This window comes from Microcaecilia unicolor, chromosome 5 (assembly GCF_901765095.1).
Source record: "Microcaecilia unicolor chromosome 5, aMicUni1.1, whole genome shotgun sequence".
NCBI classification, from domain to species: Eukaryota; Metazoa; Chordata; class Amphibia; order Gymnophiona; family Siphonopidae; genus Microcaecilia; species Microcaecilia unicolor.
In genome coordinates this window covers 89,874,973-89,887,367 of record NC_044035.1, presented here as the reverse complement: position 1 = coordinate 89,887,367, position 12,395 = coordinate 89,874,973, and the positions used below count along the sequence as shown (strand labels likewise).

Sequence of the window (12,395 nt, the reverse complement as noted above, 5' to 3'; positions counted from 1 at the left end):
TCAGGTCCACCTCCACATCCTTCAAGCAATGCTTATTTCTCTAGACTTTTGTCACACTTTCACTAGTGCTTAAGGCTTATCATCTGGTAGCTCATAAGCCTACAACAGCACCTCCCAATAGGATAGTTTTGTTCTAACAATTCAGCACTATCCTCCACTTCACAGCTATCAAAGCACTTGTGACAATAATTGTATTTTATTTATTTATTTTTTGAACCAGTCATCCAGGTTTCCAGTTGTACTCCTCCTACAATTATTTTTATATCTCCATACCTTGGGACGTAGTTTCTGCCTCCAGGTATCTATAATCTATGTACTCAAACTTTTTGGCTTGGTTCTTATTTCCTATTTCCATTTGGTTCGGCTCCGCCAGCCTCTCAGAATTTGCTGATGATCCTCCATTGCAGTCTTACTGGGAGCCAATATATATTGCCTGTGAAGCCACAGAAAGCCTGCCTTTTCATAGCCCTTGCCTCAGCTAACTTCTTATTAGGGGTGATCTTGGGTGTGTTAGGTCTAGTTCCCCCCTCCAATTGTGGTCTGTGCCAGGATTTCCTCCTTTCACTGGGGTCCAACCTTGTCAGGAGAGCCTGCTGTCTTTCTGGTAGTGTCCTCTAATCCTGCATCTGGGTTCTGGGGCTTTACACTACTCTCTTGGTTATTACAGTATCTACTAAGAACATCAAGTACATTAATTTGTGTGTAGTGTAGTATTGGGTTGGATAACTTTATCAAGTTTTTCATGATCTTCTATGATATGGTTAAAGTACAAGGTCATTGCACATGTGATAGGGAACAGGGGATCCATGACTGAAATCACTCACTTGCCTCAAATAGCATTGGAAGATCACTATTTGCCCAGCCTATGGTGGTAAGATGTGGGTTGAACTGGCCCCTGGATATCCAATGCCAGGGTATGCATGGCTCCCAGCATTGAATATCCAGGTCTCAGCCGTCAACTGGAAGTTAACTGGGCACTGGTCAATATTCAGATCAGGGCCTGGCAAACTTTAGTGCATAGTTAGGACAACCTTTTTGCTGTCTTAACTTTATATAGCTACTTAGCCAGTTAGTGGACTGAAAATCGCTGCTAACCAGCTACGTAGGTGCTCCACCCATGTTCTACTCCCGGCCCGCCCCTAACCTATCCAGTTAGGAGATGGCCTATTAGTGATGATATTGAGCATTACTAACCAGTTAAGTGTCACTGAATATTATGTGCTGGGCCATTCAGCAGGAATTAACTGAGCAGGAGCCTCACCTGTCCAGTTAAACTTTTTTGAATATTGGGCGGTATACTGTATGTTCATTATTTTGATTTTTGATTATTCTTCACCATTGATAGTTGAAATGAGAGCTCCTTCTACATAACACAGTGGTTCATAATGATTGCTAACAGTAAAATAGCTGTTGATAATTTTGAACCTTTTGGACTCTGGTGCCAAGAGGCTGTTAGTGGTTAGGGTGCTGATGAGAGTGGGAACTGGCTTGGGATGAGGGTGCTGATTAGTGATCTTTAATGATGTCATCAAGACTATTTTCTATAGCTACACTTTACATGGATTTCTTTGAACATTTATTCCTCAAGCATCTCTATCTGTATTTTGAGATTTATTTGTGTATATTTTTATACTTATGTCCATGATACTTTTTGTTTCAGTTGACTCCTGTTGGAACTACTATCTTCACGGGTTTTTCTGGAAACAATGGTGCCACAGATATAGATGATGGTCCAAATGGTCAAATAGAATATGCCATTCAATACAATCCCAATGATCCTGTAAGTTAAGTTTTATTCATCTCTAAATATGTAGGAAAACAGTCTTATCCTAATGAACAAGGTACTTGAACAAATAGATTTTTTTCCAAAAGGTAACAGTTTTGTTTATCAAAATGAATTGAAATTGTTCACTAACATATACAGTACTTGTAACATACGTACTAGGGCATTATCAGCAGATATCAATTGCCCTAATTTTACAAGCCCTATTTGTGTTTAATACATGCATAAATCATCATTTAAACGTTTATCTTACATAAATGTGTATGTCCCCATTTTACAAAGCCTGGAATATGCACAAGCATGTGAAATAGCAAGAGGGCATGGCCTGAACATATTTTGGGTGGGAAAAGGGCGTCACAAGTTCATAGTCATTTTGTTCCCATTTCAAAAGGGGGCTAAATACCTATGTCCTAAAAGATTGATGTTGGCAGTTACACCTGTGCCCCTTAATAATTCAGTGGTTTGTGTTTCCCCAAATGCCAAACTAGCAAGGTAAACAGAACACTTTGACAACATTGGAGATATAACTGGTTATGTTTCTAAGATCTATGTGCCAACACATAACCAGTTATGTACCAGGACATAACCATTATGTCTGTGATCTTTGATACAGAGCTGGTTATTTACCACCTTTACAAACATCTATATTATATACGTTTAAAAAATGGATGTTTATGCTGCACACACCCAGTGCATAAATGCCCATTTCCCTATATTTTAGAACCGGCTCTATGTCAGCAGATTCTGTTTTAAAGTACAGGTGAAAGGGAACAGAGGGCGGTGGGGAAGATAGGCTCTTAACAAAACAATGGGGAAGACGTATAGTTTCAATTAAAAAATAAAGTTTATTACAACAGGCTGACTCAGCACAGCCATGTTTTGGTGCTGTAGCACCTTCTTCAGGAGTCTTCCAAAGGTTTATCAGGTGTTTGGATGGTTAAAACACCAGAAAACAATGCACATAGGAATTCACAATTCTCTCGTTCCACAAGAGCGGAGGCGGTGCACCACGTAGCGAGCATAATCGTAGTTACACATCTCCTTTTTTCCATATAATGTTTTTTACCCCTGTTTTTTCTCTACAATTTCACTAGGTATGCACACTGACAAAGTTTATATCTTATTTCCTTTTCATGTGGCAACCATTTGATGAGTTTGTAAGCACTCTATTTCATCATGAATTTGACTCATATTTATGTTATTGCAGTATCACATTGACTTGTTAGTCATCTTGGAGTATACCACCATTTTAGTTGAGCCGTTGTGAGATGTTTCTCTTTTCAGAACACACTTCTTTACCATTGCAATTGGTGTTCCTCCCTTGTTCGATTAAGGTCCAGCGTTGCCCCCCCCCCCCCCCACACTTGTGCCTAGCTCTATGGTATGGTTTGATTGCTGGTTGGCATTCAATGGGGACATCCTGAAAACCTCAACTGGATGGGTATGCTGAGGACTGGGTTGAAATCATCTGGGTTAAATTAAAAGCATTGAAAGAAAGACAAAGGAAAATCACTGAGGGCCCCTTATACCAAGCTGCGGCAAAAGAGGTCTAGCGTTGGCATCGGCGTGTGTTTTAAATGCATACTGAGGCCCCCTTTTACCACAGCTGGTAAAAGGGAAGTCTCGCCTTCCTGCAGGAAATGGCTGCGCAGCAAGTAAAGCACTTGCCACGCGGCCATTGTGGGGGTAGTCCATACAGCCACCCATTCAGATGGCGGTAAGTGTTCCCACGTTAACCCGGAGGTAACTGGGACGGGCACGGCACTGCCCGATTACCGCCGGGTACACTCCGGCGCTACAAAAATAAATACATTTTTGTAGTGCCAGAAATTATGGCATGCTAGCGGTGGGAAGTACCGCCATGCTGCTGCAGTAGCCAGGTGGTACTTTCTATAAAGCAAACAGTAAGCCCGCATTGAGCTTACCGCCACTTAGTAAAAGGAGCCCTGAATGTCTTCATATTTATTTTCCTGTATACATTTCCTCTTCTTCAGTTCTTTAAATGAACAAGGGGGGTGGGGTGGGTGAGGGCAAGCTAATGTCACAAAAGGTGTCAGGCAAGAAATTAAAGAACATGCATGCATTTTGACAAAAGACCTTTATTAAAAAGAAATGGGAAAGATCATTGCCTTGGGCTTTCGGTAACAAAGAGGTCCTACAGTCACTTATGAGCATAAGTAATAATACATGAAAAGGAAGAAATGACAGCTAGTGTAAGATCTACATCATGAATTTGGAGGGAACTGACTGAATCTAAAGAAATGTAGAGAAAGCTAATCACAAGTGTAGATTAGAATAATTCCCAGTAGATCCTTGAAGAAGCCAATACCACATTAATGCAAAGTAGAAAAAATGATGATTTGCTGACTCTTCTGATTGAAAAATGTCTCTTATTTTGACTTCCTTAGACATCTAATCAGACCTTTGACATTCCTCTCACATTGTCTGGAGAAGTGGTTCTTCGAAGGAGACTGAATTATGAAGAAAAGATGCGCTATTTTGTCATCGTACAAGCTAATGTAAGTGCAGTACTTCTACTCTCAGTTGTTTAAAGAATCAGAGACATTCAGGGGAAAATAAATATTGCAAAAAAATTGCCTTCTTCAGAACAGAGTGTTTTCTTTCTAATTCAACACTGTCAAATTATTTCCTGCTATTCTTCACAGTTTTTCTGGATATTTTGCACACTTTGACATGTAATTATTGCGCACGAAAAGCTTTCTCACAATAAAGACAGCGCATTGCCTTTGGCAAAATGAATGAACTGCACATCAAACGCTTGTATAGATTAATAAAAAAAAAACTAAAGTCGCCCAAGTGCTTGTCAGGGACACATCCTTCTTTTTTCCCTTATCAGCTGAGGACGCCCATGTGTTAGGCACGCCCCAGTCCCGCCTTCGCTACACTGCCAACACGCCCCATGAACTTTGGTCATCCCCGCAACAGAAAGCAGTTGAGGGCGCCCAAAATCGGCTTTCGATTATGCCGATTTGGGTGACCCTGAGAGAAGGACACCCATCTCCCAATTTGTGTTGGAAGATGGATGCCCTTCTCTTTTGAAAATAAGCCTGCTAGTGACACTAATTTGATCTGATATGAATTTAATGGATGCATTTCATCTGTCCTGTGGTTTTGTAATATTGCCTTCTAAAACAAAGCTATTTTTCTTTCAGCTCACATTGAGTTAAGGGCTCTTGCATTGTGGCAGGAAATAGATATTCTCTATGAGACTAAAAGAGGAATTTAAGGTGTATCTAATATATCTGTCATGGGAAACATCTTTAGGTGTCATTGGTGGTAATGAAAGTAGACCCTTTCTGTTTAATGAAATTTGCATTTCTAATCCTAGTGGTGGAAAGAAACTGGCATCAAATATACTTCACTGCATTGAGTTACAAAATTCTCTCTTGTGTGGCAGCTTAGCAACTGTATGAAACCCTTAGCCCCTGGGAGTACCTGTTTGTTCCTTGCTGCCTTGATCAACAAATTAATTACCATGTTCATTGACAAAGTCAGACAAAAATTACCTTAATAGGTTCACATTAGTGTAAAGAAAAGCTGCATTTTATTAAAACAAAGAACTGCAGAAGTCATATGTACCAAAACATTTCATAAAGATTGGGGGGAGGGGGGTTGCCAAACACAATGGGGCCCTTTTGCAAAGGTGTGTTAGGCTCTATGCACATGCAACACTTGCCAAAATGAGACTACTGTCAGGCTACTGCGCCCCCCTGGCAGTAATTTCAGATTTGCCACACACCTATAACGCCTGTATGATTTATTTATTTATATCCTCCCACGTGCGTGTAGCGCATGAGCCCTTACCACTAGATCAATGGGTGGCATTAAGGGTTCAGGCTGGTTTTAAGTGCGTGCTGGTTTCAGTTTTACTGCATGCCCTTTTCCTGTCCTACTAAGAAAAAGCCCTTTTTTGCAGACACGGTAAAAACTTGCCTGGCGTGCACCCAAAACACTTGCCTACACTACCGCAGGCCACTTTTTGGCACACCTTTGTAAAAGGACCCCAGGGCAAATGATCCCTTCTTGGACTAAATGAAGGAGCATGCTCAATATTGGTTGTGCTCAACACCCACTGGCACACCCAGAGCTGGTTCCTATGAAAGGAATATTGATATGGAGCAGATATATAGTGACACCTTACTGGGAGGTCAATGTAGTAGGTTTGCATTACAGATATGCACTGATGCTTGGCACACAGCTTCTTAACACAAGCCTAATGCAAAATTTTAGCTCCCCTATGGCGTTACCAGTTAATATACAAATAGGTCATGTGGGAAAATGTGCACTTACATAAGAGATCACACTGGATGTGTGCAGAAACGGGTTTGCACTAGCAGCAGCTAGAGCTAGTTTACAAGTCTGTGCACAAAAAAGTGTAGTGGCACCTGGAGCTGCATGCATATATACCTGTCCATGTACTGGAATGCTATTCTGTGCATAACATTTTTACAATACTAGTATTTTTGAGCAGAGTGGCTTTCCAAATCATGTATAGATAGATGTATGTGCAACTCCAGGCACCAATACAGTTGTGCTTAGAACTGTGCATGCTTGCAGTTCTCAAGAATCCAGATCTTCCAGTACATTAGATGTGTCTTTTATATTTTTTTATAGAAATCCACAAGTGAAAAATACTTCAAATAAATTAACAAAAGGAAGGAAAAAGCCTCAAAGAGTTCGAATCTAAGCAGATTAACAGAGCTGTGTGGATCAAAATGATCTCTTACTTTTTCATCATTGGCTAAAAAACCTTCCAATTTTTGATAAGAAAAGTGCAAAAACTTGATTACACTAGTTCATAATTTTATCAAATGCCAAAAATCAAGCAAGCAGTCCAACTCAGCGACACTTATCTTTAAAGAGCTGGATATGGTGCTAGCTGCAGGAACCAAGCCCAACTGCTGCTTCTGAGATGGTGTATGCTGCTTTCGGGCCAATGATGGCCAGTGTTTTGCTTCGCCACTTCAGGGTCCCAAATGGCAAAACGTTTTAGGCTTAATCTCTGTATTCTGTGTAAGTTTTTAGGCCTTTTTTTAAAAACTCAATTTAGCTATGCTCTTATGGAACCAAGACAAAAAGTAGCAGACATTTTATATTTATTTAATATTAGGATATATTTTCTGCCTTTTTGAAGGAATTCACTGAATGCGGTGTACAGTAAGAATAGGGATCAAACATGAGCAATAGGCAATTCTCCGAGGACAAGCAGGCTGCTTGTTCTCACTGATGGGTGACGTCCACGGCAGCCCCTCCAATCGGAAACTTCACTAGCAAAGGCCTTTGCTAGTTCTCGCGCGCCCATGCGCACCGCGCATGCGCGGCCGTCTTCCCGCCCGAACCGGCTCGTGTTCATCAGTCTTCTTTTGTCTGCGCTCGGTACGGTCGTGTTTGCGTCGTTCGCGCCCCTTAAGTTGACCCTCGCGCGTCTTTTGACTTTTCGCTTTACAAAAAAAAAAAAAAAAGGATTTCGGAGAAGGGCCTTTCGGTCTTTTTCCCCTTCCCGTATTTCCAGTTTTTGGCCCCGTTAAGTTTTCTTTCGTTTTCGGGGTAGGCCCCTTTGAGGCCTCGGGTCGAGTTTTTTCTCCCCCTCTTTTTGGTGCCTTACCTCAATTACGAGTTTCGATTTCGCTGGCGTGATTTTTCCGCCCATGTCATCGAAGTCTCCCAGCGGCTTCAAGAAGTGCACCCAGTGCGCCCGGGTAATCTCGCTCATTGATAGGCACGCGTCGTGTCTTCAGTGTCTGGGGGCTGGGCACCGCCCGCAGGCCTGTAGTCTTTGCGCCCTTTTACAGAAAAGGACTCAGGTAGCGAGATTAGCCCAGTGGAACGTTTTGTTCTTGGGCTCTTCGTCGGCATCGGCACCGGGAGTATCGAGTGCGTCGATGTCGACAGCGTCAAAACCTCCGTCCTCGGCCGCGACTGTATCGGTTGCATCGAGGCATTGACCCTCTGCATCGTCGGGGCCGAGACATCGGAAGGCTGCGTCGGCATCGGTGGTACCGGGACCTCCACTAGTGCTGATGTCGTCGGACGGTGGTGCTTCGACTGGAGTGCAGGTGAGGGCTGTCCATTCCCCTGCTGGTGGCGGTGAGCCTTCGGGTGGGTCTCCCCTTACCCTGAGGGCTCCTGCGGTACAGCCCCCCCGAGACCGACCTTCTTCGGCCTCGGCCCCGAGGAAGCAATGGCTGGATTCTACGTCCTCCTCGTCGGTACCGGGAAGCTCCCGTGACATGCTTCGTTTGAAAAAGTCAAAGAAGCATCGACACCGGTCTCCTTCCCGCGTTGGTACCGAGAGCTCTGGGTCGCCGAGGGAGTCGGCACCCAGTAGGCATCGGCACCGGGAGGACCACTCACCCTCTGTTCAGGAGGTGTCGATGCGCTCCACTCTGGACAGCCCGGAACAGCCTCCACGCCCAGAACAGACTCTGACTTCGACACCTGCATCAGCTTCCATGTCTTTCTCCACAGCCGCCCTGCATGAGAGTCTCCGGGCTGTTCTCCCAGAGATCCTGGGAGAGCTGTTGCGCCCTTCCCCTCCGGTACCGGGGGTGCTTGCGCCACCGGTACCGTCGAGTGAGGCGCCGGCTGGCCCCTTGCCCGGGGTGAGGTCTCCGACATCGGTGCCGCTTGCGGTACCAACTGCGGTCGCCTCCCAGGAAGGCTCCCCGACGACGTCGGTGGAGGGAGCTTCGCCGGTGCGGGCGAGGGAGTCTACCTCTCGACACTCACACCGTGGCCGTGGTTCCACGGAGTCGAGCCGGGCACGGCTTCAGACACAGGTTCATGAACTTGTGTCTGATACCGATGGTGAGGCCTCGTGGGAGGAGGAGGAGGACATCAGATATTTCTCTGACGAGGAGTCTGATGGCCTTCCTTTTGATCCCACTCCCTCCCCTGAAAGGCAGCTTTCTCCTCCCGAGAGTCTGTCTTTTGCGGCCTTTGTCCGGGAGATGTCTATGGCCATCCCCTTCCCGGTGGTTGTGGAGGACGAGCCCAGGGCTGAAATGTTTGAGCTCCTGGACTATCCTTCTCCACCTAAGGAAGCGTCCACAGTACCCATGCATCATGTCCTAAAAAAGACATTGCTGGCGAACTGGACCAAGCCTTTAAGTAATCCCCACATTCCCAAGAAGATTGAGTACCAGTACCGGATCCATGGGGACCCAGAGCTGATGCGCACTCAGTTGCCTCATGACTCTGGAGTTGTGGATCTGGCCCTAAAGAAGGCTAAGAGTTCTAGGGAGCATGCTTCGGCGCCCCCGGGCAAGGACTCTAGAACCTTAGACTCCTTTGGGAGGAAGGCCTACCATTCTTCTATGCTCGTGGCCAAAATCCAGTCTTACCAGCTCTACACTAGCATACACATGCGGAATAATGTGCGGCAGTTGGCGGGCTTGGTGGAAAAGCTCCCTCCTGAGCAAGCCAAGCCATTTCAGGAGGTGGTCAGGCAGCTGAAGGTGTGCAGAAAATTCCTGGCCAGAGGGGTGTATGACACCTTTGATGTTGCGTCCAGGACCGCTGCTCAAGGTGTGGTGATGCGCAGACTCTCATGGCTGCGTGCCTCCGACCTGGAGAATAGGATCCAGCAGCGGATTGCGGACTCGCCTTGCCGTGCGGACAATATTTTTGGAGAGAAGGTCAAACAGGTGGTAGAGCAGCTCCACCAGCGGGATACCGCTTTTGACAAGTTCTCCCGCCGGCAGCCTTCAGCTTCTACCTCTACAGGTAGACGTTTTTATGGGGGAAGGAAGACTGTTCCCTACTCTTCTGGTAAGCGTAGGTACAATCCTCCTTCTCGACAGCCTGCGGCCCAGGCTAAGCCCCAGCGCGCTCACTCTCATCAGCAGCGTGCGCCTCAGCAAGGCCCATCGGCTCCCCAGCAAAAGCAAGGGGCGAGCTTTTGACTGGCTCCAGTAGAGCATAGCCGACATCAATGTGTCAGTGCCGGGCGATCTGCCGGTCGGGGGGAGGTTGAAAGTTTTTCACCAAAGGTGGCCTCTCATAACCTCCGACCAGTGGGTTCTCCAAATAGTCCGGCAAGGATACACCCTCAATTTGGCCGCCAAACCTCCAAATTGCCCACCGGGAGCTCAGTCCTACAGCTTCCAGCACAAGCAGGTACTTGCAGAGGAACTCTCCGCCCTTCTCAGCACCAATGCGGTCGAGCCCGTGCCATCCGGGCAAGAAGGGCTGGGATTCTATTCCAGGTACTTCCTTGTGGAAAAGAAAACAGGGGGGGATGCGTCCCATCCTAGACCTAAGGGCCCTGAACAAATATCTGGTCAAAGAAAAGTTCAGGATGCTTTCCCTGGGCACCCTTCTTCCCATGATTTAGGAAAACGACTGGCTATGCTCTCTGGACTTGAAGGACGCCTACACGCACATCCCGATACTGCCAGCTCACAGACAGTATCTGCGATTTCAGCTGGGCACACGTCACTTCCAGTACTGTGTGCTACCCTTTGGGCTCGCCTCTGCGCCCAGAGTGTTCACGAAGTGCTTGGCTGTAGTAGCAGCGGCGCTTCGCAGGCTGGGAGTGCACGTGTTCCCCTATCTCGACGATTGGCTGGTGAAGAACACATCTGAGGCAGGAGCTCTGCAGTCCATGCAGATGTCTATTCGCCTCCTGGAGCTACTGGGGTTTGTGATAAATTATCCAAAGTCCCATCTTCTCCCAGTGCAGAGACTCGAATTCATAGGAGCTCTGCTGGACTCTTGGACGGCTCGTGCCTATCTCCCAGAGGCGAGAGCCAACAACTTGTTGTCCCTCGTCTCGCGGGTGCGAGCATCCCAGCAGATCACAGCTCGGCAGATGTTGAGATTGTTGGGCCACATGGCCTCCACAGTTCATGTGACTCCCATGGCCCGCCTTCACATGTGATCTGCTCAATAGACCCTAGCTTCCCAGTGGTTTCAGGCTGCTGGGGATCTAGAGGACGTGATCCACCTGTCCACGAGTTTTCTCAAATCCCTGTATTGGTGGACGATTTGGTCCAATTTGACCCTGGGACGTCCTTTCCAAATTCCTCAGCCACAAAAAGTGCTGACTACAGATGCGTCTCTCCTGGGGTGGGGAGCTCATGTCGATGGGCTTCACACCCAAGAAAGCTGGTCCCTCCAGGAACGCGATCTGCAGATCAATCTCCTGGAGTTACGAGCGGTCTGGAACACTCTGAAGGCTTTCAGAGATCGGTTGTCCCACCAAATTATCCAAATTCAGACAGACAACCAGGTTGCCATGTATTACATCAACAAGCAGGGGGGCACTGGATCTCGCCCCCCGTGTGTCAGGAAGCCGTCAGCATGTGGCTTTGGGCTCGCCATCAGGGCATGGTGCTCCAAGCCACATACCTGGCAGGCATAAACAACAGTCTGGCCGACAGACTGAGCAGGATTATGCAACCTCACGAGTGGTCGCTCAACTCCCGAGTAGTGCGACAGATCTTCCAGGTGTGGGGCACCCCCTTGGTAGATCTCTTTGCATCTCGAGCCAACCACAAGGTCCCTCAGTTCTGTTCCAGGCTTCAGGCCCACGGCAGACTGGCATCGGATGCCTTCCTCCTGGACTGGGGGGAAGGTCTGCTGTATGCTTATCCTCCCATACCTCTAGTCGGGAAGACTTTGTTGAAACTCAAGCAAGACCGAGGCACCATGATTCTGATTGCTCCGTTTTGGCCACGTCAGATCTGGTTCCCTCTTCTTCTGGAGTTGTCCTCCGAGGAACCGTGGAGATTGGAATGTTTTCCGACCCTCAACACACAGGACGAAGGGGCGCTTCTGCATCCCAACCTCCGGTCTGTGGCTCTCACGGCCTGGATGTTGAGAGCATAGACTTTGCCTCTTTGGGTCTGTCAGAGGGTGCCTCCTGCATCTTGCTTCCTGCCCTGCTGAATGTCAGCTGCACACATTGGACTGCAAGAGAGCATTGGCCTTCTATCTGGAGCGGACACAGCCCAACAGACAGTCCGCCCAATTGTTTGTTTCTTTTGATCCCAACAGGAGGGGAGTGGCTGTGGGGAAACGCACCATATCCAATTGGCTAGCAGATTGCATTTCCTTCACTTACACCCAGGCTGGGCTGGCTCTTGAGGGTCATGTCACGGCTCATAATGTTAGAGCCATGGCAGCGTCGGTAGCCCACTTGAAGTCAGCCACTATTGAAGAGATTTGCAAAGCTGCGACGTGGTCATCTGTCCACACATTCACATCTCATTACTTCCTGCAGCAGGATACCCGACGCGACAGTCGGTTCGGGCAGTCAGTGCTTCAGAATCTGTTCGGGGTATAGAATCCAACTCCACTCCCCTAGGCCCATTTTTATTCTGTTCCAGGCTGCACTCTCAGTTAGTTGGATAAGTTTAGGTCAATCTCAGTTATGTCCTCGCCGTTGCGAGGCCCAATTGACCATGTTTGTTGTTTTGAGTGAGCCTGGGGGCTAGGGATACCCCATCAGTGAGAACAAGCAGCCTGCTTGTCCTCGGAGAAAGCGAATGCTACATACCTGTAGAAGGTATTCTCCGAGGACAGCAGGCTGATTGTTCTCACAAACCCGCCCGCCTCCCCTTTGGAGTAGTGTCTTCCCTTGTCTTTG

General features: G+C 47.2%; 1 protein-coding gene across 1 annotated transcript in view; it reads left to right on the top strand.

Moving 5' to 3' along the window:
• PCDH15 (protocadherin related 15) overlaps positions 1 to 12,395 on the top strand; it is a 1,022,916-nt gene that overhangs the window by 222,292 nt on the left and 788,229 nt on the right. Inside the window, 2 exon segments of the mRNA XM_030204966.1 lie at positions 1,661 to 1,780; positions 4,192 to 4,302. Of these exon segments, the coding sequence (XP_030060826.1) occupies positions 1,661 to 1,780; positions 4,192 to 4,302 (231 nt within the window).